The sequence below is a fragment of the Myotis lucifugus genome, unplaced genomic scaffold (genome assembly GCF_000147115.1).
Source record: "Myotis lucifugus unplaced genomic scaffold, Myoluc2.0 scaffold_41, whole genome shotgun sequence".
Classification (NCBI taxonomy): Eukaryota; Metazoa; Chordata; class Mammalia; order Chiroptera; family Vespertilionidae; genus Myotis; species Myotis lucifugus.
Window position 1 is genome coordinate 5,013,495 of NW_005871089.1, and position 25,360 is coordinate 5,038,854.

At 48.8% G+C, this 25,360-nt stretch overlaps 1 protein-coding gene and 1 long non-coding RNA gene across 6 annotated transcripts in view; both read left to right on the top strand.

Moving 5' to 3' along the window:
- The window catches only part of PML (promyelocytic leukemia), a 66,197-nt gene that overhangs the window by 31,393 nt on the left and 9,444 nt on the right, over positions 1 to 25,360 (top strand). The window contains exons 5-9 of one of the 5 annotated variants that reach the window (XM_006087850.3): positions 23 to 160; positions 512 to 764; positions 1,795 to 1,847; positions 10,971 to 11,121; positions 12,364 to 14,881. In XM_006087850.3, the coding sequence (XP_006087912.1) occupies positions 23 to 160; positions 512 to 764; positions 1,795 to 1,847; positions 10,971 to 11,121; positions 12,364 to 13,142 (1,374 nt within the window). In that variant the 3' untranslated portion in view covers positions 13,143 to 14,881. Of the gene's footprint in view, positions 1 to 22; positions 161 to 511; positions 765 to 1,794; positions 1,848 to 2,411; positions 3,594 to 10,970; positions 11,122 to 12,363; positions 14,882 to 25,360 lie in introns of those variants that run through there. The other 4 variants (XM_006087854.3, XM_006087856.3, XM_006087851.3 and 1 more) reach the window with 4 other exon arrangements.
- LOC111825814 lies at positions 21,879 to 25,170 on the top strand. The gene is made up of 2 exons (XR_002828990.1): positions 21,879 to 22,346; positions 23,184 to 25,170. It is a non-coding gene; the product is annotated as an uncharacterized LOC111825814 (long non-coding RNA).

A 25,360-nucleotide genomic window follows, 5' to 3' on the forward strand; every position in this document is an offset into this window, starting at 1 on the left:
TTCTCCTTTTCTGACTTTGCAGCCAGAAGGGGCACAGATAGCTCAGGTGCAGGCCCTGGGGCTGGCTGAGGCTCAACCTGTGGCCGTGGTACAGTCGGTGCCTGGGACACACCCTGTGCCAATGTACGCCTACTCCATCAAAGACCCCTCCTGTAGAGAGGTAAGTTTTCTGCAGTCCTGCCTCCCCTCCTGAGAGCCCAGATCCCAGCAAGCAGTAAGACGTGGAGTTGAGTGAGAACCCAGACCTTAGTCAGCACCTGCTCTATGCCCTTCCTTTCCCTCCGCTGCCCTGTCAGGAAGTTCCCTCTACACTGAGCATATGAGCCACTCCCAGGGCAGGCAGAGGCCGGTGGTTAGTAGGCAGGGCCAGTGTGCATGGCAATCTGGGAGGACTTTCTGTGTGGAGAGGCAGAGAGGAAGGCCACAGGCCCCAGCCAGGTCTAGGTCTCTGCCCACCACCTTAGGGCCCCTGGAGGCTCCTGACCTGGCACTGTGACTTCCCACTGCACAGGAGGTCTCCAACACAGCCACGCCACAGAAGAGGAGGAAGTCCTGCCAGACCGAGTGCCGCAGGAAGGTTATCAAGATGGAGTCCGAGGAAGAGAAGGAGGCCAGGTTGTCTCTGAGCTCCCCCGAGCAGCCCAGGCCCAGCACCTCCAAGGCAGTCTCACCACTGCCCGTGGAGGGGTCCCAGAGCCCTGAGAGCCACACCGCAGGAAATGAGGAACTCAACAACCATGAGACTGGCGACTCTGGGGAGGCAGGTAGGGAGGTCAGGGACAGCAGAGGCTGAGGCCTGCATGCTGTTTTCCAGGGGCTGGGTGGGGCCCCTCTTCTGCATCCTGACCTACCCAGGGAGCCCAAAGCCAACAGCATTCCCTGTGTCCTGCCCTCAGCTGCTACCAGACGGGGCAAGGAGAGCCCACAGTTTGCCTGGGGGGCGGTGAGAGCGCATGTGGTTTATTTCACCATGTGCTTCGCTGGGATTCCAGTGTGGGGAGCACCAGGAGCTGAAGTTCACAGTTCCGTAGCTCCTTCCCCCAACACATTCGTGCAGAACCTAGCACCGTGCCTCTGCACAGCCTGGGTCTCCCCATGAAACGTTTGTTTGGTGGGTGTCTAGCACATTCCCAGAGAGGACTTGAGTAAAGGCCATGGACCCATCTGGTCCCAAATTTTTCTGCAAAGGCTACCGCCTGAGGGCCCTCATTTGTCCTAGAGATCTTTCAGGGACACTGCCAAATAGGAAGTCCTTTGGCAAGACTAGAGGTCAACCAATAGAATTCTGGAATGTTCAAGACAGTCCAGCCTTGTTCTCATTCTAGGTCCCAGCCCGGGCCCTGACCCTGCTCACACACCCAGTCCTAACTGATATTCCTTGCTCACAAATGCTATTGGTAAATCAAAAGGTTTTAACTAGATATAGGCTATTTTTTAACTGAACATTCTCACAGGTGTGAGAAGTGGAATACACCAATGAGCTTCTTTAGGATTACAAAAGGTTCTAACCCAGGTGGTGCTTGTCAGGCCTCCACAGGGAGCAAATGCTGCTTTCAGGGTCAGCAGCTGAATCAGGTATTCACAGACAGGGCCCAGCAGGCGGTCATGGAAAGCCACTGTGAATAAACAGATCCCATAGGCACACACGGTGAATGTTGGCATCCCCTCTTGCAGGCCACACATCACCCACCCAGTCCACTGGCCAACAAAGGTCCCCACGGGAGAAGGGGCTGGGGTGGGTAGGAGCGGGCGTTCCCAGCAGGGCCTGACGCTGCCTCCTCTGCCTTGTTTCAGAGGAGCGCGTTGTGGTGATCAGCAGCTCAGAGGACTCAGATGCTGAAAACTCGGTGAGTGGCCCAGAGTTTGGCTTGGGATTCCTGCCTCCCCCCATTCCAGGGGACACAACCACAGCAGGTGACTCTCAGACCTGAGCTGTCCTAAGGATAATCTTCAAAGGCCTGTGGGCCTGGACCACTCCAGCCCTCCCTCCAGATGAGGGGCCTTCAGTAACCATATATTCTCTTCTTAACTGCTGATAGAGTGCTTCCTTCCAGAGCTGTCTCTTTTCTGGACTAGGCATTGCCTTTGTTGGGAGCTTCCTTATGTATTTCTGTCCCCTCCTCAACAAGGAGGGTGGACACGACTGAGGGCCAATTTGAGGGATTGTAAGGGCACAGGGCAGCACCACGTAGAGCTCACACAAGCAAATTTCACTCCAGGTAAGAAAGAACTTCTTTAAAGCCATCCAGTAATGGGACAGTGGCTTGTGGGTTGTGACCCTTCTGTCCCTGAGGTTTGTTAATGGGCAGTCCCCTGTCTAGGGGAAAAGAGGATCTGAACAGAGTGAAAGGTTGGACTGGGTGGTCCCTGAGTCCCTTCCAGCCCTCAATCTGAGGTTCTGTATTGGAAAGTGCTTGGAGCCCATGGAGACCGCTGCGACATACTCCCGGCCAGCCCGCCCCCTGCTGAGAGCACTAAGAGCATCCCACACCTGCCGGGCCTCCCGTCTGCCCCGAGGTACATGCCGCTTCCTGGCTTGGCCTCCCCACAATCCCACCACGCAAGTCATCCCCGATGCCACATCTCCCAGCCAGCCTGCCGGGCACCAGGAGCATGCTGCCATCCACCGTGGGATCAGCCACCCGTCTCGCAGGATACAAAGAGCCATCCGCCTTCGTCACATCCACTTGCCACTCAAACCGTATTGTGCCCCCCGATGGACTTGTCCTTCCCCGATGGTCCAAGCCACTACCCTTGCCAATACAGAGCCTCCCAACCATCCTGCCAACCTCCAGGAGTGTCTTGCTTGCCTCCAAAAGCCAGCCATCAACCAACCCCGACTGGTGCAACGGGTAGGGCGGTCTCTGGGCCACTCCCGCCGGGGGTCCTCCCATTTAGCTCAGTGGCTCAACAGCTTCTTTGCTCTTCCTCCCTCTGTTGCTCCCCAGATTGATGCCTCTTTCAGAGGAGGCAGGGCAGGAGGCCAATCACCCCAGACTCTTGGGGCAGGAATCTCTCCCCAAGATTCTGACAGGACCCCTGTAGAGAATCCCCACATCCAGGAAGTCCCTCCAAATGCATCCCCATCACTCCCCTCCTCAGAGAGGCCCCCCACCAGGCCAGGTCCCCCTCAGACAAGCCTCTGAGAGCCCCAATTGCCTCCCTCTACAACCGCTGGCCACCAATCTCTTATAACCTTGTGGCCAACACCCACGCCCTGCTCTGCCCCCTCCTCCATCCCTCTGCCCAGCCTAGCCCACACACCTAAAGGCCCTACAAGCAGTAGGCATTCATACGTCTTGGTCAAAGACTGAACCGAGGAAGGAATGGTTGCATAGACTCTGGGCAAGGAGACTTTAGTCCTTGTTAGTTGAGAGGGCATGACAGATTGAGGCCACCACTCCTCACATGTCTGGGCTTCTGCTCAAGAAAAGAAAGCTTCTTGCGACCATTGTACCTCCCACTGTCCCTTCCCCCTACCCCAGGCCTTTCCGCTGGGCTTCTGTCAGTATCTAAGACCATGAGGTCAGGGACTGTGTCAATCCTAGGACCTGGCAGATGTGGCTGCTCAATAAATGTTTGTTGAAAGATCACCCTTGCAAACCCTTCCTCCGTGACCAACAGATTCCCTACTGGACTTAGCTTTTGTCACTTCCCTGCCCTGAAACGTGGTTTCCTGTGGGGTTACTCTGTCCCTCTTTCCGCCACATCAGAGGTAGGAGGTGGGGTCAAGGCCCTGTGTCTCCTGGGCTGTTTCAGTCCCACCATCTGATAAGACTGCCTGTGCCTTTGAGGTTCCAGGTCTTAAGGTGAACCCCACTTCCCTAGCTCATATCAGTTGTCTTCCTGCTTTCCCCACATACGGAAGACTCTGGCACCTGCCTTCTGAGGTTCCTCTCCCTTCCTCTTGGGGGACTACAGCATCCTCTACCCCAGCCTCTCTGCTCCTTGGCCTCTCAGGGGTCTTCACTGCAAGGCCACCCCTGGAACCTCACCATCACTGAACTGTCCATCTCTAAACTGGCCCACTCAAGATTGACCATAGCCTCCTGTCCCTTGAACTTCCCATCGGTAACTTCCAGTACCTCCACTCTCTCCCACCCAGCTCCTCCTGGGCTCCAGTTAGGCCTGCCTTTCACAAACAGCCCTGGTGAGATTCAGTAGGTTGCCTCTGCACTGCTACCCAGAGCCGAATTCTGTTGGAGAAAATCAACAGGAGGAAAACAACAAAGGATAGTCAGTCGAAGGCACTCTCCAACCCTCCACCTCAGCTCACTGAACCTCCCCAGCCTGAGATCTGGGCCCTCATCCCCAACATCACTCTCGGCAGCTGACCATACCCTCTGCCCTAGGAAGACAACAGGAACCTTCCGATGGCAAGGGAGCCGTTGACATCTTGCTCTCCAGTATCCAACCACAGATTGACCTGATCCCATCACATTCCTCCCCCTGTCCCATTAGGGTGGAGGGACATCCACCTGTCTGGGACTCCTCTGTCCTGGCCCCAGCACCCCTGCCTCCTTGGGAGCCTACCCCACCTGCCTGTCCTCATCTCCATCTTCAAATACTTCCACTTCCTTAAGAGACATAACTAAACATGCTGAAGGAAGTCTTCCCATCTCAGAACCTGTCTTTCCTTACCTCCCTGGGTGTCCCTTGCTCACCCCATTTCCCTGTTCTCCCTCATTGTGCCAGTGGACCCTGCCCCCAAGTCCAATGGCCACCTCCAGTCATTAATCTTGACCAGCATTGGAGCCTCCTGAGAGGCTGCTCCCCTTGGTTCGGGAGGGCTCCCTCCGCTCCCTCCTGCAGCCTGGCTGCTGCTCCTCTCCTTCAAGGTCTCTGTTCCTTTAAATGTTCCGGCTTTGGTTTGGGGCCTTTTTCCCTTTTGGTCTGTATACGTTCCTATAATCTGAGCCAGGCCTGTGTCTTCGCTTATAGCCAGAGGCTGTTGAGACCAGCACAGCCAGAGATTCTCCTACAGCCGTACTCAGATGTCCCAGAGAGACCTCAAACTCATCTCTTGCTCTGCTTGGTGAATTACGCCATCTGCCCAGTTACACAAGCTGAGACCTCGGAGCTGCCCACGACCCCTCCCACCCCCACCCCCCCACACACACACACCACACACCCTTTCTATTCCTCACAGCCAATCCATTTTGAGTCTTGTCTTTCCATGTTCTGAAATCTGGGCACTTTTTTCCATCCCATAATCTTGATAAGATTAAAACAAAATTGAGTCTGGGTGGAAGTAGAAGCCTGGGAAGAGATGATAGAGAAAAGGACTAGATGCCACAGGTCTCCCCAGACTTCCTGAGAGTCAAACGGAGGAACTGATTCCAGCTGTTTGGGTGGTGGGGTATCAGGCTAATCTTCAGCTGTGGGCAAGGAGCCAGGTGGTGCCTGAGGGCATTGCAGGTGATGAAGAATTAGCTGCTCACCTCGGAGACTAGCTCTGGAGGCATGGAGAGAGCCAGAGGACCAATGGCTTTTGTGTAGGTATTCATCAGACACAGTTTTAAAATTAACCATTACAGAAGTCCCAAACCTTTTGAAGAAATTTTAAAAGAAAACAAATGAGGTCCTCCTGGTGCATTTCTTACCCACCTTCCATGCCCCTTCCAGACCCCTGGTGCTCCTAGGGCAGTGGTTTTCAACCTTCCTAATGCTGTGACCCTTTAATACAGTTCCTCATGTTGTGGTGACCCCCAATTTCATTGTTACAAATTGAACATAATTAAAGCATAGTGATTAATCACAAAAACAATATGTAATTATATATGTGTTTTCCGATGGACTTAGGCGACCCCTGTGAAAGGGTCGTTCGACCCCCAAAGGGGTCGCGACCCACAGGTTGAGAACCACTGTCCTAGAGTATTTGAAGCAGCTTGGAGAGAGGGAGCAGGGTGACATTCCCTGGGTGCTCCGGGCTCCTGCATTCCCATGGCCTTTCTCACCTTCCAGTGACAGTTGTGGAATACAGACCTGCTAATATGCCACATCTCCCCAGTGTAACAGGGCGTGTAAGCACCCCCCCCCCTTCCTTGGGCTGTAGGTGTGTCAGTCGCTGCAATGTAGACCTGTCTGGAGGCTCTGGTGCAGGCCTGCTGGCTCGGGGAGAGACTGAGTGAATGGGAGACTGCTCTGAAAGTGACCTCGCCCCTTCCGATGAGGCAGTAGTTGGGTGGAGGGGCGAGACCCAGGCGTGGTGGTGGACACCTGGGGTCAGCAGTGCCTCTGCCATGGGCCCTGTGTTAGGACCCAAAGCAGAAAAAAAATGGGTGTTTTCACTACTCTTGTGACAGATGATTGGCCCCAGGGCCTGGCACCAGGAAGACCAAGTGGAAGCGGTAGGGGGCCTATCGAGGAGGAGGGGCTGTGTCAGAAGTGGCAGTGGAAGGGAGGTCTGTGGGGAGCAGCTGATCCAGGGGAGGGACAGTGATGCTGGTGAGTGTGTATCAGAAAAATAGGTGCTCCTCTGGGAAGATGTGAGCCATGTCCCCCGAGGGACAGCAGCAGCCAGCAGAGGGGTTGGAACAGTGGGCATGGGGGCCACAGGTGAGCTAACGAGGTGGGCCCATTCACAGATACAGGTGAAGCATCTCTGGGGCCTTCCAGACTTTTCAAGAAAGATCTTGGGTTTTGTATCTGCAAAAACTAGCAGTGCATGTCTTGCCAAACTGATCCCTACTGTTGCTTAAGCTTGGCTGCTGAGAAAGTCCCTCAGGAGCTGGGGACTCTTGGTAAGCCATAATGTCAGGTACTAGGCAGATATCTTCTGGTTACTAGATGCTGAATCTCAAAGGGTTTGGCTCCTATCTGGCTGATGACCAAACATGGACAATCCTTCTCAACCCTGCCTGACACTTGATCACTTGGGGTTTTACCAATGACAGATTCCTAGGTCCCATCCACAGAGACCCTAATTGAATTGGTCTGGGATGGAGCCTGGGCATCAAGAGTCTTGAAGCTGCTAATGCAGAGCCAAAGGAGAGAACCCTGAAGGAGTTGGGGGATTCAGTTGTCAGAGAAGTGCTGCTAAGATGTGTGTGTATCAGTCTTGAATGGAGGTGACACATACCTCCTGGGATACTACCCAAAAGGGGAGAAGAGAACTAGATCAAGGAAACGCAGTCCATTAGCCAAGTATAATAAAAAAATAAATTCCTGTATTTCTTTGCATCTTTCAAAGGGATCCAACTCATAACACATAGCAGCACTTTTTAAATTCCTCTTCCTCTTTCAGCTGTCATCATCTCCCACTCCCTAGGTCAGTGATGGTGAACCTATGACATGCGTGTCAGAGGTGACACGCAAACTCATTTTTTTTTGGTTGATTTTTCTTTGTTAAATGGCATTTAAATATATAAAATAAATATCAAAAATATAAATCTTTGTTTTACTATGGTTGCAAATATCAAAAAAATTCTATATGTGACACGGTACCAGAGTTAAGTTAGGGTTTTTCAAAATGCTGACACGCCGAGCTCAAAAGGTTCGCCATCACTGCCCTAGGTCCTCAAAGTGTTTTCCCCACTGCTTACTTTCTAGTCCTCACACAGGCACTCTCACCTGTTCCCACTTCATTTCTGCCCCCATTCCTTTCCCAGCCAAGAAACCTCAGCTTTTACCAAGGAAAGGCCCTTTCCTGGCTTCTTGGGTTGTTTTCACACACTGTCCCTCTCTGCTCCCCCACCCACTCAGTTATGCTGATTGTGGAATAGGTTGAGGTGTGTGGGGTGGGACATGAGGGTGTTCCTTAGTGAGCAGGGGTAGAAAGGTGTTTTGTATCTGGGCCTCTATATGCCGATTGCCCTTTAGAAAAGTCTTTTTTAAATGTGCCGGTACTTCCCAGGGTGGGGGAATTGAGTTTACAGATGGCCGGAGTTCAGTGGAAGGTGTTCCCATGAGACCAGCCCCACAGAGAAGCCATACTTTATGGAAGTCCCCAAGGGCAAGAGGAACGTGGGAGCAGGAGGAGTTGGGGCTGGGAGATCCAGCTTTCCTCCATTGACAAGCTCAGCAGAAGGGAGGCGGTGCCCTTTCATTAGGGAAGCCTGCAGGGTCTTCTGTAAATTCAGACAGGACATTCCCATGACTATAAAAGAAAGTGACCCAGGACAACGTCAGGCTCTAAAAATGAAGTTCTGATGGCCGTCATAAGTGACCCCCCTATAAAGATGGGGGAGCAGGCCCAAAGATGCAGTGTGCTGCTCTCCAGGGAGCTTAGCTGGAAGAAATATCCTAAAGAAATATTCTGGCTCTAAGGCCTGAAGAGACACCACAGAAGGAAGGAGGCAGAAGAGAAAGCCTAGTGTATCATGTCAGTGGGTGGCAGAGAGGATTCAGCCAAGGGAATGGATCTTCAGATATTAGTAAGAGAGCTGAGGCCAAGGTGAGGACATAGCAAGGAGAGTTCAGCTCTCCACCAGCTATCAACTTCAAGGAAGATTCTGTAGAAGACTCCTTACAAGGGAGGGAGGAGGCCAGGACATGAGACAAGAGTTAGAACCAGTTATGTAAAACTAGGGGCCCAGTGCACGAACTCGTGAACCTTAAAAGGAACTGTGGGCTGCAAGGCACAGGGATGGTTCTCGGCCCATCCTCCATGCCCCCGCCCGGCCCCTCCTGCTACGGCCCCTGGTCCCCTGTCTGCTGGCAGCTTTGCTCCCGCCACCACCATTCCCATGTGCTGACGGCGCTGGCCCCACTCACACCTGCTGATGATGTGGAGTGACTGGGGCCGGCTCCAGCAGAGGGTAGGAGTGGGGCTGGCGCTGGCTGTGGGTGCGAGCGGGACCGTGGGCGCCAGCAGGTGTGAGAGGTGGCTGCCGGCCCCGATCACCCCTCAGGAGCAGAGGGAGGTAGAGAAGCCCTGAGGGGTGATGGGGGCCGGAAGTCACTGCTTGCACCCGCTGACAGTGCCGAACGATCAGGGCCAGTGCTGGGCACGGGTAGCGGGTGCGAGTGGAGGCTCTGGCACCAGCAGCAGGTGTGAGCGGAGCTGGCGCCAGCGCAAGTGCAAGCACTGGGTGGGACCGTGACACACAGGAGCAAAGAATTTTCAGTAACCACCAGAGGCTCGCCCCCATGATATCGACTAGTGCCCTGCCTTGGTCCGGTGCCCCTACTTAACCTGCTCCACCATCCCACTGTGGCCAATGCCCCCATGTTCCATGCTCTGCTGCCTGCTGCCAACACCCGCCATGTTCCACACGCACCCGCCGGTGGTCAGCGCACATCATAGTGACTGGTTGTTCGGTTGTTCCACTGTTTGGTCTATTTGCATATTAGGGTTTTATATAGAGAGATTAGCCTTGGACATGTGGCAGATTCAAGATACTGATATGCAAGGCATTTGACAAAGTCTCTTATTAGGACCTTCTGTCTAAAGTCCAGGAACTCAGGCTTCTCTAAGTAAAACCAGCTCTGGGTGGATTTCTATTGAATATTTCTATCACTGACTGGGAGGAAGTTAATGATGAGCGTGGGGTAGAGCTATGAAACGCAAACAAAAGTAAAAATTAGCCACTCCTAGGAATATCCAGCACATGTTAGCTGTGGTTAATAATGACTTAGCTTTTGGTTGAATTTTTATTCATTAAATGTTGCACCTGGAGAGTAGAAGGGCCTAGGACAGTGGTTCTCAACCTTGGCTGCACATTAGAATCACCTGGGAATCTTTTTAAAATCCTGATTTCTGGGCCTCAACTCCGGAAATTCTGTTTCTTTGTTATGGGGTGGGGCCACAACATTAGTACAAAGAAACAGAATTCTGGAGGATGAGGCCCAGAAATCAGTATTTTAAAAAGATTCCCAGGTGATTCTAATGTGCAGCCAAGGTTGAGAACCACTGGCCTAGGAGAATGTGCTAATTATCTTCCATGGACATTAGTCAGAGCCAGGCCTCAGATAGTCGCAAGTGAAGCCAACTCCATCAACCAGCCAGAGGCAGTCCATAGAAGGAAAGACCAAGGCCTGCTCTGACCTGTGTCCCAGCAGTTCCCGCAGCCAGCCCTGGACGCTTGCCACGCCCTTCCCTCCGGGTCTCTGGCTGATGTCCATAGGTGGCATTCACAGGAGGTTCTGAGCAGGCCACCAAAGACAACATCTGGGTTTGGCAGCTGTGCAGATAACGAGCAATTAACTCTACATCATGAGAGAACACTTCTCCCTCTGTAGCCCCAGCCCCTTGGAAGCTGGAGCCCTTCCCCTTCACCAGAGACCTTCCAAATTTTTCTTGCCCCTTCCAAACTGTGCTCACCCAGAGGAGCCTCAGGCTTCCCTAAGCCTCCAGCTCCTGGTTGCTGTCTGGCAGCCTCTAGGCTCTGAGCTTTATCCCTCCACTGCTCTCAGTGCTGGGCTCTGTGTGTCTACCTAGGTGTGTGTCCTAGAAGCTAAGCAGTCCTCCCCCTCCCCTTTGCATAGGACACTGATACCTCAAAGGGCTTTTGGAACAAGAAAAGCCAGGCTCCTGGCCCCTTCCAGAGAGACATCTGGGGTTCAAGATAAGACTCTTTCCTCCTGTCCCCAGTTTGTGTTTCTTCTGAGTCTGCTCAGAGATCAAGTGAGAAGCAGGCACCTTGAGCTGTACCCACATAGCACTGGCCCCGCTCCCAAGCCTCTACACCCCCACACACACTTGTGTTAATATAGGTTCACAAATTCACACCTCCCCATGCATACCCAGATATACACACACTTGCCCACATGATCTCATCCTCTTACCCCTCCTCATTAATGGCTAAAACACAGCCTGCACAAGTGCACTGTGTACTCACCTAGACACACACCTTCCCTTCTCCAATAACATGACCTTGGTCATGTGCATGCAGATGCCCAGGTCGTGCCAACTTGCTCATGTTCGCACACGTGTGACTACACACCTGCTTACCAGCACATGCTCCCATGACCAATATGCTCCCTCTCACCCTCCGGACCCCTGACCTGTTGGTTTTTCTGTGTTGCAGTCCTTCCGAGAGCTGGATGACAGCAGCAGCGAGTCCAGTGACCTTCAGCTGGAGGGCACCGACTCCCTCAGGGTCCTGGATGAGAGCCTCACAGACCTCCAATCAGAAGTCAGGCCCCTGGTTTTCTTTGACCTCAAGATTGACAATGAAAGTGGGTTCTCTAATGACCATTCCCACCCCTTTCTAACTTAGTCTCTAAGTCCCCAAGATAAGTACAGGCAGAGCCATCTGCAGGGTCCAGGAGAGCCCTGAGCTCTGGCCAATGACCACAGCCAGAGAGGGGAGAGCGAGTGCGCACTGCAACTCCCCTGGGACTCCCAGTGTCCCGCTCCGTTGTTTGAGTAAGGACAGCTGCCTTGACCAGTGCCTGAAAGTGTGAGGCAAGCGCCTCCGGGAGTTCACCTCTGAGGAGTGCTTCTCTTCCTTGGAGAGCCTTGGGAAGACACCTCTAAACAGAACCCAGTGTTTGTAGAAAATCACTGCTATGAGACCAGCAATTCAAGCCAGGCATTGGGCTGTGATTGCACATTTCTAGGTATAAGACCCATTCCACAGGGGGCTGCACAGGGAGGCCAACAGAGCTGAAGTCACAGAGAGATATGATTTCTCTCCCAGAAGCCCCTCAACTCCTGTAGTATTTGCTGAGGCCCTGCCTTATGGCACAGTCTCAGCCTGGGGCTAGCCCAGCCAGCCAGAAGCAGCAGGTGTTCCCGCAGGACAGGGAAGTCACTCGCAGACCTCACAAGAGGCTGTGGGCCACACTCTGAGTGCAGTAGATTGGGCAGGTGTGTTGTATGTCTCAGGGCTCCAACTGGCTGGGAGCCTTAGCTAAGTGATTGGTGGGACTGGAGGCCAAGGGTAGGAAGTGGAGGGCTAGGTAGAAACTGTGAAGGGTCTCAAGGGTAGTGGGGTGAGGCTGACAGAAGAGAGACAGGAGGGGCCTGGATCTAAAGGGTTTGGTGAACTCCGAGGCAGGTGGCAGGGGAGCGGGGAGCTGGACTCCCAGCCAGTGAGCAAGGCATTTAAGGGCAGCAGACCTCCTCCCAGCTGCTACCTGCCTGAAGGCTACTCTCTGTCCACTTCCCTCATATCTGCAGTGTGCAGTCAGCAGCTTCCCCTTGGGTTCCCCCAGGGTTTCTCCCAGCCTCTGCCTGCCTCAATCTGACCTCAAGATTGACAATGAAAGTGGGCTCTCTAATGACCATTAGAGAAGACTTGAATCTTCAGAGCTTGGGGCATAGTTGCAAATGTTTGAAGGCTGATGTTTGGTTCCTGACAGCAGACCCCAAGGTGGGGTCTCTGGATAGTGGGTCAACAGCCCTGGAGGTCCCCCAATCCCTCCCAGTGCCTCCCATGTCCCTAGGACCTCATCCTGCCCTTCTCTCCTGCCCAGCCCAGAAGATTAGGCAGCTGGCAGCCGTGAACCAGGAGAGCAAATTCCGAGTGCTCATCCAGCCAGAGGCCTTAAGCATCCACTCCAAGGCGGTCTCCCTGGAGGTGGGGCTACAGCACTTCCTCTGCTTCCTGAGCTCCATGTGCCGTCCCATCCTGGCCTGCTATAAGCTGTGGGGGCCCAGCCTCCCCAATTTCTTCCGGGCCCTGGAAGACATGAACAAGCTTTGCGAGTTCCAGGAGGCCATCTCCGGCTTCCTGGCCACTCTGCCCCTCATCCAGGAGCGAGTGCCCCAGGCCAGCAGCTTCAAACTCAAGAGTTTGGCCAAGACCTACCTGGCAAGAAACATGAGTGAACACAGTGCCCTGGCGGCTGTGCTGACCATGCGTGACCTGTGCCGCCTCCTTGAAGTCTCCCCGGGACCCCAGCTGGCCCAGCACTTCTACTCCTTCAGCAGCCTGCAGTGCTTTGGATCCCTGCAGCCCCTGGTGCAGGCAGCCGTCCTGCCCCGGGCCGAGGCCCGCCTCCTGGCCCTCCACAACGTGAGCTTCACGGAGCTGTTGACTGCACATTGTCAAGACCCACAGGGGGGCTTGAAGAAGTACAGCCGGTATCTACAGGCCACCTCATCGCCCCCTGCACGGCCTGCTCTCAACTTTCAAGCTATGAGTACCTACTTCAAAAGCCTGTTGGAGGGACCAGCCTTGGCAGTGGGAGAAGGCATCTGTACCCCTCTTGCTAGCCACAGCTTGGCCCAAAGGGCTCCCCAGCACAGCTGAGATGAGGGAATGACTGGCTTGGAATCTCTGGGGACAGAAAGGGATGTTGTCCCTCAGCCAGGCCCTGCCCATCACAGCATCCCCAGAACCTGGTCCCTAATATTCAGCTGACATTTGGTCCAGAATAAGGTCTTGTTCTCTGGGACCAAACTCCCCTTCTCTAAAAATCCCACAGAGAAGGTTCCAAGGCCAAGCAGCCAACCCCTGGAGCTACCAGATCCCTGATGCACCAGTGAGTTAACTCACCGGGCCGTTGGCCCCTCCCTTGCAGGAGCCAGAACCAAGGAGGTCCTGGGTGAAGAAAGCATGGCCTCGGCTAAGTGGCCTCCAGCTTGCCCCACTCACCCAGATTGCCACTTTCTGTCCCTTCAGCTCCTCCCTGACTCCCAGCCACTGCCCAGGGGACCTGCCAACAGCTCCCATGGACACCACCTGCAACACCAGTGGCCCCACAGGTACTCAAAGTGCCTTTCAAACTAAACTGCCCCTCATGAGCTTGGGTTCTCCCAGCCTCAGCCTGCCTGAAGGCCGGCCCTCTGTCCACTTCCCGCATATCTGCAGAGACAGAAGCTGCTGTGCCATGCCTGTCCCCACTTCCCTCCACACTTGCTTCCTTCCTCTTGGCCACACAAACACTCCCCTTAGTCCAGGCTTTGCCATTTGATCCTCAGGCTACTGACCCTCTCAGCATGGCCCTTGGCCATGTCTGCACTGCCCGCCTCAGCCTTGCCAAGGAATGTCCTCTGACCCGGCGCTGCTCTCTGTGTAGTTCAGAGGCCCACACCTGGTTTCCCCTGATCGCCTCTGCCCCAGACCTCTGGAATAGGACTGGACTCTGGGGTGGCACCCAGCAAGCTGTTTAGTTTAGCAGGCTGCCCAGGTGATGCTGATGCCAGCTGAGTTCCAGGACCATTGCTGTGTAGACTGCACTTTGAAGGAGAAGCAGTGTGGAGCAGCAGAGAAAGCCCTGACCTAGGATAAGGCCTCTTCCTGAGTCCCCTTGTCCCCACCTGTAAAATGGCTGGTTGGTCTGGATGGTCCGAGTCCCATTCAACCCTGCCATTCTGGGATTTTAAGAATGGGCAGCATGCCACTAGGCAGTAGACAGATGGTTTCATTCTTGAACCCTAGCCCCCAACCCTAAGCTAAGGTTCCCAGCCTGAGGGCACAGCAGAGGTCAGCAGCAGCACACTAGCAGGTCAGAGCCATCCCTTCTGACTGGCAGAACCAGTGTCCCCTCCCCTTCCCATCCCTGTTCCTCGATTTTTGCTACTGGGATGCAGCCCAGACCCCAGCTTCTATGGGCTCAGCTTTCACAAAGGTGAAGTCTGTGTGCGCACACCTCAGCCCCCATCTTGTGGGTGCCCTGCAAACCCATTAAGGGATTACATAGAAACTTGCTACAACAGTGAGAGCACTGGTTCTACCAGTGAACTCTGATGCATTTAAAATAGGGTTCCAATTTAAAGTAGGTGCTGCCTCTGAAGCTTGGCAGGGACAGACTGATGGGAAGAGGGGAGGAGGGGCCTGGGGCCCTGGGTGGGCCGTGATGCCATCGCCTTGGCAGCCACAAGGCAGCCTAGGCCTGGACTGAGCAGTGCTCAACTATCCTAGTGCAAGCCCAGCCCCACAATGCCCGCTACCTTCAGATGCATTTCATCACAGCTTTTATAATAAAGTCTGATCTGCCCTCTCCACTTTCACAGCCTTTAATAAAGACTTGAATCTTCAAAGCCTCATGCTGCCCACCCTGAAGTCACTGAGCAGCATCTTGCCTGGTGAAGGGGCTGCTTCCAGGCCTCAGGGAACTCTTCTTTGTAGGGACCTTTCAGGACTTAGCAGAGCAGAAGGCCCCATGCTGCTCACTGCGAAGGGCCTCACAGATGTGAACCCCCTATTCCAAGTGGGGAAACGAGCATGGACCTGCCCAGGATTATCCCCAAAGGGGAGAGCCATGTGGGGGGAATGAAGTGCCAGCTTCAAGGATTACTCCTAGAGGAAGTCAGGAGCCAGACACCAAGGTCCGTTGGAACCTCACCTCAGCCCTCTGCTGGGTAATCTTGTTCCCTGTCTGTGTCAGAGCCACAGGTGTAAAACCCTTGGCAGGTAGGGGAGGCCCAGGATATTAGCAATGTGTGACCAATGCGTTGCTGTCTTGGGTGTCAGATTAGTACCTGCAGGGATTACCGTGGCACAGGCAATGTAGGTAGTTGCTCTCCCCTGGCCTGGGTGAGCAGCCAAGTAATGAGATTTGGTCACTGTCACCACCCTTAGCCCCATCTCCCTGTCCCAGGTACCCAGATTCCAGTCCTGAAGTTTTTAGTCTCCAAGAGCAAGCACAAACATGCACCCGTGCTTCATTTTTGAATTCTATGTCTGGTCTATCCATGTCAGCTAGCCGTGAGTCTGCTGGGCTAGAGGTTAGAACACTGAGTTTCAATCCTAGTAGCCTATGACTGGTCTGGTACGTCAGGCGCTGACTCTGTAAAATGGGATAGAGGTCATTTTCACCTAATAGGATGTTTGTGAATCAGTGAGAAAATGTTTGTGAAAACAGCTCTTTAATATGTGAAGAATCACCAAATGTAAGATCTTATTTTACCGACAACTTAGATGACAGTGTTATTACTTTATAAGTTAGAAAAAGAAACAGATATTAGAGCTCAGCAAGGAAAAGTACATGGGCTTGTCTCCAGAGGGATGAAGAACAAGATTTGGGACAGACAGTTGTCTGTCAGACCCTGGGTCTGAGGGAGCTATGAAGGTGAGCAGGGAGTCCACCTTGAAGTGGCTAAACAGTAGCTGTCTCTGTGTCCCCAGTACACCCAGATGGGAGAATTCAGCCACATAGACCTGGAGCTGAAAGCAGACATCCTGTGACAGCTCAGCACTGCTCCAGTGCCTCCTCCTGAGACCCAAGGGCTCATTCACATCCAAGAAAGGTCATTTAAAAATTTGCCTTAACTCCAGCCTTACACTCTTACCTGCATAACACCTAGCTGCTACCTGATGCCGGGCCCTGTTGTGCTCCCGCCCTACCCCTCCCCTCATCCAGCACTGGCCTGCCTCACTCCCATTCTTTTTTTTAAAATATATTTTATTGATTTTTTTACAGAGAGGGATAGAGAGTTAGAAACATCAATGAAAGAGACACATCCTGCACACCCCCTACTGGGGATGTGCCCGCAACCAAGGTACATGCCCTTGACCAGAATCGAACCTGGGACCTTTGAATCCGCAGGCCGGCGCTCCATCCACTGAGCCAAACCAGTCAGGGCCTCACTTCCATTCTTATTCCTACCCTAGCCTCACTCTGACCCCTAGTCCCAACCCTGGCAATACTCCATACCTGCACCCTAAACCTCCCAGCAGGCCCAGCCCCTGCCGTGCTCCTGCCTCCTCTGACTTCAGACTTGTCTCTACCCCACCCCAAGTGCCCCAGCCCCTACACCTAGAATAAGAGGATCCTTTCTCACCTTTCTTTTTTTAATTTATCATTATTGTTGAAAGTATTATAGATGTCCCCACCTTTTCCCCCATTGACCCTCTTCACCCCACACATACCTCTCCCACACTATTGTCTGTGTATCATAACTTCCCTGGTTAATATCTCCCCACCCACTCCCTTACCTCTGAAACTGGTCAGTCTGTTCCATTGTTCTATGTCTCTGGATCTATTTTGTTCATCAGTTTATTTTGTTCATTAGAATCTACATATGAGTGACATCATGTGATACTTGTATCTCTGACTGGCTTATTTCACTTAGCATGATACTCTCCAGGTCCCTCCATGCTGTCTAAAAGGGTAAGAGATACTTCTTTTTTTACAGCTGCATAGGATTCCATAGTGTAAATGTGCCACAGCTTTTTTATCCACTCGTCTACTAATGGGCACTTGGGCTATTAACAGATCTTAGCAATTGTAAATTGTGCTGCTATGAACATAGAGGTGCATATATTCTTTCCTATTGGTGTTTCTGGTTTCTTTGGATATATTCCCAGAAATGGGATCACTGGGTCAAATGGGAGCTCCATTTTTAATTTTTTGAGGAAACTCCATACTGTTTTGACAGTGGCTGCACCAGTCTGCATTCCCACCAGCAGTGCACAAGCGTTCCCTTTTCTCCACATCCTTGTTGATTGTAGATGATAACCATTCTGACAGGTGTGAAGTGATACCTCATTGTCATGTCATTTTAATTTGCATCCCTCAGATGATCAGTAACTCTGAGCATTTTTCATATGTCTCTTGTCCTTTTGTATGTCCACTTTGGAGAAGTGTCTATTTAGGTCCTTTGCCCATTCTTAAATTGGATTGTTTGTCTTCCTTTTGTTAAGTTATATGAGTTCCTTATATATTTTGAAAATTAACCCCTTATCAGATGTATCATTGGCAAATATGTTTTCATACAGTGGGCTCTCTTTTTATTTTGTTGATGGCTTCTTTTGCTGCACAGAAGCTTTTTATTTTGACGTAGTCCATTTATTTCTTCTCTAGTTTCCTTTGCCTTAGGAGATGTATCGGTAAACATATTGCTATGAGAGGTGTCTGAGATTTTTTAAAAAATATATTTTCATTGATTTCAGAAAGGAAGGGAGAGAGAAAGAGAGATAGAAACATCAATGATGAGAGATAATCATTGATTGGCTGCCTTCTGCACGCCTCCTGGGGATTGAGCCTGCAACCGGGCATGTGCCCTGACCAGGTATTGAACTGCTGGTTCACAGGTCAGTGCTCAAGCACTGAGCCACACTAGGTGGGCAGATGTCTGTGATATTGCACCTTATGGTTTCTTCTAAGATTTTTATGGTTTCACAACTTAGATTTAAGTCTTTTATCCATTTTTACTTTATTCTTTTGTATGGTGTAAGTTAGTGGTCTAGTTTCTTTTTTTTTTTTATGTACCTGTTCAATTTTCCCAATATCATTTATTGAAGAGACTGTCTTTACTCCATTGTATGCTCTTGCCTCCCTTTTCAAATATTAATCGAGCATAATGGCTTGGGTCAGTTTCTTGGTTCTCTGTACAATTCCATTGATCTATATGTCTGTTCTTGTGCCAGTACTAGGTTGTTTTGAGTACAGTGGTTTTGTAGTATATAACTTGATATCTGGTATTGTGATTCCTCCAACTTTGTCTCTTTTTTATCAAGATTGCTGCAGCTATTTGGATCTTTTTTGGTTCCATATAAATTTTTGGAGTGTTTATTTCTAGATCCATGAAATATGCCTTTAGTAGTATTTTAGTAGGGATAGCATTGAATCTATAGATTGCTTTGAATAGCATGGACGTTTTAATGATGTTTATTCTTCTAATCCATGAACATGGTATAGTCTTCCATTTGTTTATATCTTCCTCTATCTCTTTTGTCAACGTCCTGTAGTTTTCCAAGTACAGGTCTTTTACCTCCTTGGTTAAGTTTATTCCTAAGCATCTTAATTTTTTTGTTGCAGTGGTAAAGGGGTTTTGTTTTGGTTTTATGGGTTTTTTTTTTTTTTTAGTTTCTCTTTTTGAGAGTTAGTTATTGGTGTATAAAAATGCCATCTATTTCTGGGTGTTAATTTAGTATCTTGCTATGTTGCCTTATTCATTTATTAAATCCAGTAGTTTTTGGTGGAGTCTTTAGGGTTTTCTATGTACATCATGTCATCTGTGAATAATGACAGTTTTACTTCTTCCTTTCCAATTTGGATGCCTTTTATTTCTTCTTCTTGTCTGATCATTATGGCTAGGACTTCCAGTGCTATGTTGAGTAAGAGTGATGAAAGTGGACATCCTGTCTTGTTCCTGTTCTTAGGGAAAATGGTTTTAGTTTTTGCCCATTGAGTATGATGTTTGCTGTAGGTTTGTCGTATATGGCCTTTATTATGTTGAGGTTTGATCCCTCTATTGCCACTTTGCTGAGAGTTTTTATCAAAAAAGGGTGTTGGATTTTGCTGAATATTTTTTCTGCATCAATTGACATGACCATGTGATTTTTGTCTTCCAATCTGTTTATATGATGTATTACAGTTATTGCTTTGGAAATATTGTACCAGCCTTGCATTCCCAGAATAAATCCCATTTGGTCATGGTATATGATCTTTTTAATGTGTTTCTGGATCCAATTTGCTAGAATTCTGTTGAGGATTTTAGCATCTATGTTCATCAGGGATATTGGCCTGTAACTCTCTTTCTTTGTAGTGTCTTATTTGGAATTAGGCTAATGCTAGCCTTGTAAAAAGAGCTTGAAAATGTTCTTTCCTCTTGAATTTTTTTTTTTTTTGAATAGTTTGAGGAGGATAGGTGTTAAGTCTTCTTTGAATGTTTGGTAAAATTCCCCTGTGAAGGTGTCCAAACCAGGGCTTTTGTTTGCTGGGAGTTTTTTGATTAATGCTTCAATTTCTTCAGTAGTTATCAGCCTATTTAGGCTTTCTTATTCTTCCTGGTTGATTGTATTTTTCTAGGAATATGTCTGTTTTGTCCAGGTTGTCAAGTTTGTTGGAATATAGTTGTTCATAGTATTTTTTTATGATTCTTTATATTTCTGTGGGGTAAATTGTTACTTCACCTCTTTCATTTCTCATTTTGTTTATTTGAGTCCTCTGTTTCTTCATGAGTCTGTCTAAAGGTTCATCAATCTTGTCATCTTTTCAAAGAAACATCTCTTGGTTTTATTGGTCTTTTGTGTTTTCTTTTTAGTCTCTATGTTATTTATTTCTGCTCTGATCTTTATTATGTCATTCCTTCTACTTACTCTGGGCTTTTCTTGTTGTTCTGATTAAGTTGTAGGATTAGATTGTTTATTTCAGCTTTTTCTCATTTCTAGAGGTAGGCCTGTAATGCTATGAACTTCCCTCTCAGGACTGCTTTCACTGTGTCCCATAGATTTGGCATTGTTGTGTGTTCATTTTCCTTTGTTTACAGGAAGTTTTTTTATTTCTTCCTTGATCTCTTTGGTAATCCATTCATTGTTTAATAACATGCTATTTATCCTCCATGTGTTTAAATATTTTTGAGTGTTTTTACTGTGGTTGATTGCTAATTTCATTCCACTGTGATCTGAGAAGATGCTTGATACGATTTCAATCTTCTTGAACTTGTAGAGAGTTAGTTTGTATCCTAACATGTTATCTATCTTTGAAAATGTCCCATGTGGACTTGAGAAGAATGTGTATCTGTAGCTGTCAACTAATTCCATCTAATCTATTTTGTTGTTTAAGGTCACTGTTTCCTTGCTGATTTTTTGTCTAGAAGATCTCTCCAGTGATGTCAGTGAGGTGTGAAAGTCCCTTATTGTGACTGTATTACTGTCGATCTCTCCCTTAAAATCCTGCAGAAGTTTTTTTTTTATTATATATTTGGATGCTCCTGTATTGGGTGCATATATGTTTACCAGAGTTATATCCTTTGGTTGTATCAATCCCTTTAGTATTATGAGGTGACCTCCATTGTCTCCTGTTTTGGCCTTCACTTGGAAGTCTATTTTGTCAGATATGAGTACTGCCACCCCAAATTTTTTTTTTCATTTCCATTTGTCTGGAAAATTTCTTGCCGTACTTTCACTATCATTCTGTGTGAGTGTTTTGTTCTGAGGTGTTCTCTTGTAGACAGCATATATATGGGTCATGTTTTCTTATTAATTCAGCTACCCTATATCTTTAGATTGGCACATTTAAGCCATTTACATTTAAGGATATTATTGATAGGTACTTATTTGTTGCCATTCTTTGTATTTATGCCTCTGTTCTTCTCTTTCTATCTATTTCTTCGTCTTTCAACAGTCCTTTTAGCATTTCTTGCAGTGCTTGGTGTTTTGTTGTGTGTGTGTGGGGAGGGGGGTTGTTTGTATTTTTGTGTTTTTCTTGTCTGTGAAGCTTTTTATTTCACCTTCAATTTTGAATGATAGCCTTGCTGGATAGAGTAGTCTTAGGTTCAGTCCCTTGGTTTTCATTACTTGATATACTTCCTCCCTTCTGGCCTGAAGTATTTCTATTGAGAAATTAGCTGACAGTCTAATGGGAACTTCCTTGTAGGTAACTTTCTGTCTCTCTCTTGCAGCCTTTCAGATTCTTTCTTTATCTTTAATGTTTGACAATTTAATTATTATGTGTCTAGGTGTGGGTCTTGGGTTCATCATGATTGGGACTCTCTATGTTTCCTAAACTTGAGTGCCTTTTCCTTCACCAGGTTAGGGAAATTTTCTGCCATTATTTCTTCAAACAAGTTCTCTATTCCTTTCTCAGATTCTTCTCCTTCTGCTGCCTGTTTGATGTGAATGTTATTACATTTCATGTTGTCCCAAAGCTCCCTTAGACTCTCCTCCTGCTATTTAATTTTTTTTCACATTTGCTGCTCTGAATGGGTGTTTTTTCTATCTTGTCTTCTAATTTGCTGAATCAGTCCTCAGCTTCTTCTAATCTGTTGAATCCTTCCAGGGTGTTCTTTATTTCAGCTATGTCATTTCTCATTTCCAATTGATTCTTATTTATTTTTTCAACTCTCTTTTCATGTTGGTGTAGCTCTCATTATATTAGTCCCTTATAATGCTCATTAAGTTTCACTGAGTTTTTTTTTTCTTTCTTTTTTTTTTCTAATATATTTTATTGATTTTTTACAGAGAGGAAGGGAGAGAGATAGAGAGTTAGAAACATCAATGAGAGAGAAACATCGATCAGCTGCCTCCTGCACATCTCCTACTGGGGATGTGCCCGCAACCCAGGTACATGCCCTTGACCGGAATTGAACCTGGGACCTTTCAGTCCGTAGGCCGACGCTCTATCCATTGAGCCAAACCGGTTTCGGCTCACTGAGTTTTTTGAGCACCTTTATTACCATTATTTTGAATTCTTTGTCTGACAAATTGCTTGCCTCCATTTCATTTAGTTCCTTTTCTAGCAATTCATCCTTTTTCATTTGTGGGTTGTTTCTTAGTCTCCCCATTTTTGCTATCCCTTTGTATTTGTTTTTATGTATTAGGTCAAACTGCTATGCCTCCCAGACTTTGTGCGTTGCTCTTATGTAGTAGGGGTTTTGTGGGACCTAGAGGTGTAGTTTCTTAGATCTGAGCTGGGTGCTCTAGGAAAGCCCCTTGCTTGAGTTATTTGGGTGCTCCTGTTGTAGTTGGGTCTTGAATGTTATTGTCCTGTTTATGTATGGAATCTCCTCTCAGGCTGGTGGACTATGTGGCTCACCCCGGAACTGACCACAAGCTGTTGTGGAGGTGTGTTGGGGTCCAACCCCAGCGGGTCCAGGGGTCCCCAAAGGTGTGGACGGAGTCGGCGATGAAGGAAGGACACAGAGACAGCATTCAGTTGATCATCATAGCCAGGTTCTGTCCAGGATCTCTTGCCATGTTCTGTCTAGGTTCTCCAGCCAAGTTCTGTCACCAGGTTCTGTAGCCAGGTTCTAACAGGTTCTATCCAGGTTCTCCTGCCATGTTCTGTCTAGGTTCTCCAGCCAAGTTCTGTAGCCAGGTTCTGTCCAGGATCTTTTGCCATGTTCTCTCCCTAGGTTCTATCCCTAGGTTCTGTCCCTAGGTTCTGTCCCTATTCTCTAGGTTCTGTGTCTCTCTAGGTTCTTCAGCCAGGTTCTCTAGCTAGGTTCTGTTTCTGGGTTCTGTGTAGGATCTCCAGCCAAGTCCTGTCTCTAGGTTCTGTCTCTAGCTTCTGTGTAGGATCTCCAGCCAAGTCCTGTCTCTAGGTTCTGTCTTCTGTTGTCTTGTTATATCTGTATTTATACCAGTTGATTCCAATCCTATCAACTTCTATTCCAAAGGTTAGGGTGTTTCTTATCTCCATTCCAGGGAGTAAAGATTATGTAGCTTAAGCGTGATTGTTTGTAGTTAAAGTGATTAACTACCCACCTGGGACTTAGTTAAGGGGTTTTATCTCCTCCCTAACTTCAGGGAAAAATCCCTACCTGGGGAAACAACCTTTCTCGGAGAGGTGACCTTGGTTAAAACACATAGCCCCAAGAAGGTGAGCAAACGTATTAAGAACAGTATGCCATATATGCCAGGTCCCTTGAAACAGCAAGGATGGACTGGCTCCCGGCAGAGGTGCTGACTAAACAGAACAAAATACAATAGCAAAACACAAAACAAAAGAAACAAAACAAAAATATGCACAAGATCCCTACAGCACCAATGAAAGCAACCACCAGAGAAGAGATAATTAGGAAAGAAAAAGCAAGAGCAGGAATGACAGAAGAAAAGAAAGAAAGAACAAATAAGAGAAAACAAAACAAACAAAAACACACACAAAAGGGGGGGAGGGGAGAAAAAGGAATATGTAGGTGCAGAGCTGACATAAAATAAGAATACTGGGTTAGGGGAATAAGGAGAGGAAAACAGTTTAAAGTAAAGGAGGAAGAAAAGAAAAGAAGAAAAAAGGAAAGGAAAATAGAGGAGAAAGCAAATAAACCCAACATAAGAAAAGGAAAAAAGATGAGAAACCAGGTGGAAAAGAAAAGAAAGAAAACATTTTGAGTAGGAAAAGGGAAGAGGAAAGTTACATATATGAACAGAACAATAGAGTCTAGAATAATAACAAGTCAATAAAGAAGATAAGTAAAAAAGATACATTTTTTAAAAAGTAAAAAAGAGAAAGAAAAAAGGGGAAGAAAAAGAAAAAATAAAGAAGAAAGTGAAGTGGCATTCCTTTCAGCAGAGTTTAGTGCCCCATGGGAGCTTCCTTTGGATCCTGCTCTTCTGATGACTGGCTGACTGCTCTGTCTGCCAATTCTGGGCTTCCTGTGAGGTACGTGGGTGCTAACCACTGTCAGAAACTGTCATCATTTGGCTTTCAGCGATCTTCAGTTTGTGTCTTTCTCCATAGGACTTGGCTGCATGTGGGAGAGGCCAAGCTCCCCTGTAAAGCAGCTTTGTTAGCAGCATGGGGTCCAGGGCTGGGTCAGCAAACTTCTCCAGGTTCTCTGGGATCCACCTCTGCCCACCTTTGCCTGCTGGCCAGCTGTCAATCTTAATCATTCAAAAGTCTGTTTCTGAAAGGTCTTTAGGTGGAATTGGGAGTATAGATATCTGGGTCTCCTGTGATGGGGAGGTACTGTTCAGATTTCAGGGATTGTAGTGTGTGTGTCCCTGTTCCAGAGCTGCTACTCTGCAAGTTGCCCAAAATATTAGTTTGCCCTGGGCTGGGTGGAGATCCTCGTATGCAGTCAGTGGGGTCAGCTGGAAACCTGGAGTTTCTATCAGCTCTCCTGTGAGGGAAAAGTACCAGTCAGGATTCTGGAATAGTGGGGTGTACAGCCCCTCCCCCAATCCAATCACAGGTGCTCCCAGAGACTATTCAACCCATAGGCTTGGCCTCTGCTTTTGTTTCTTCTGAAAAGGTAAAAATGCAGGGTGTGGTAGGCAGGGCTCCTGAGGGTGGGGCAGGCTGTAGCATGTAGGGTGGGTTTTTTCTTTTCCTGCCCTGCTGGCTACTGGGAGCAGCTAGTTCCTCTCAGGAAAAATGGCCGATTAGGTTTGACCACATGCATGACTTCTGGCTGCTGCTTTTCCACGTCTCCCTGCAATACTTCCCACCCCAGCCTCTCCTTAGGCACTTTGTCCACACCGCCCTCCCTGCATCAAAGCCTCAGGTGAGCGAGTAGCTGCAAATAAAAACTCCTGCGCTCTGGGTTTAAAAAAAAAGAAAAGAAAACGAAACAGGCTTTCTCTCCCACCAGCTCCGGTCGGTCAGCTCCAGACTCTGGCAGCCAGCAGCTCTGCTGCCTTTCGCACTGGATGTTTCATTGGCGACCTGTCTCGGCTCTGGTTCTGAGCCTGGGTTCTAGGCCTCTATCTTCTGAAGGAACAGACCCTCCTATAGCCAAGAGCTTCCTCCTCACTCTCGGTCTGCCACCCCTGGAAGTGGGTCAGCTCCTCTTACAACCTCACCCTTCCTTCCAGTCTCCAAGTGTTTTCTGTCCTTCCTTGATATAAGTCTCCTCCTCAGTTGGACCTCAGCTGGTAATTCTGGGTGTATGTTCCCTGCTTTAGTTTTATTTCCAGTGTTAACATAAAAACCATTGAAACCTGTAAATAATTTCTGTGAGTTTATTTGAGCCAAACTGTCGACATATGCCAGGAAGCAGAACTTCAACGAATTGAGATAATGCTCCGGAGATTGGCAGGTTACATTTGTATTTATATGTTGCAATCAAAGGAGGGACGTAGGTGGGTTACATAAAATCCATTGGTGATAGACTAGAGAGGCAGGAGAAAGCAAAGCG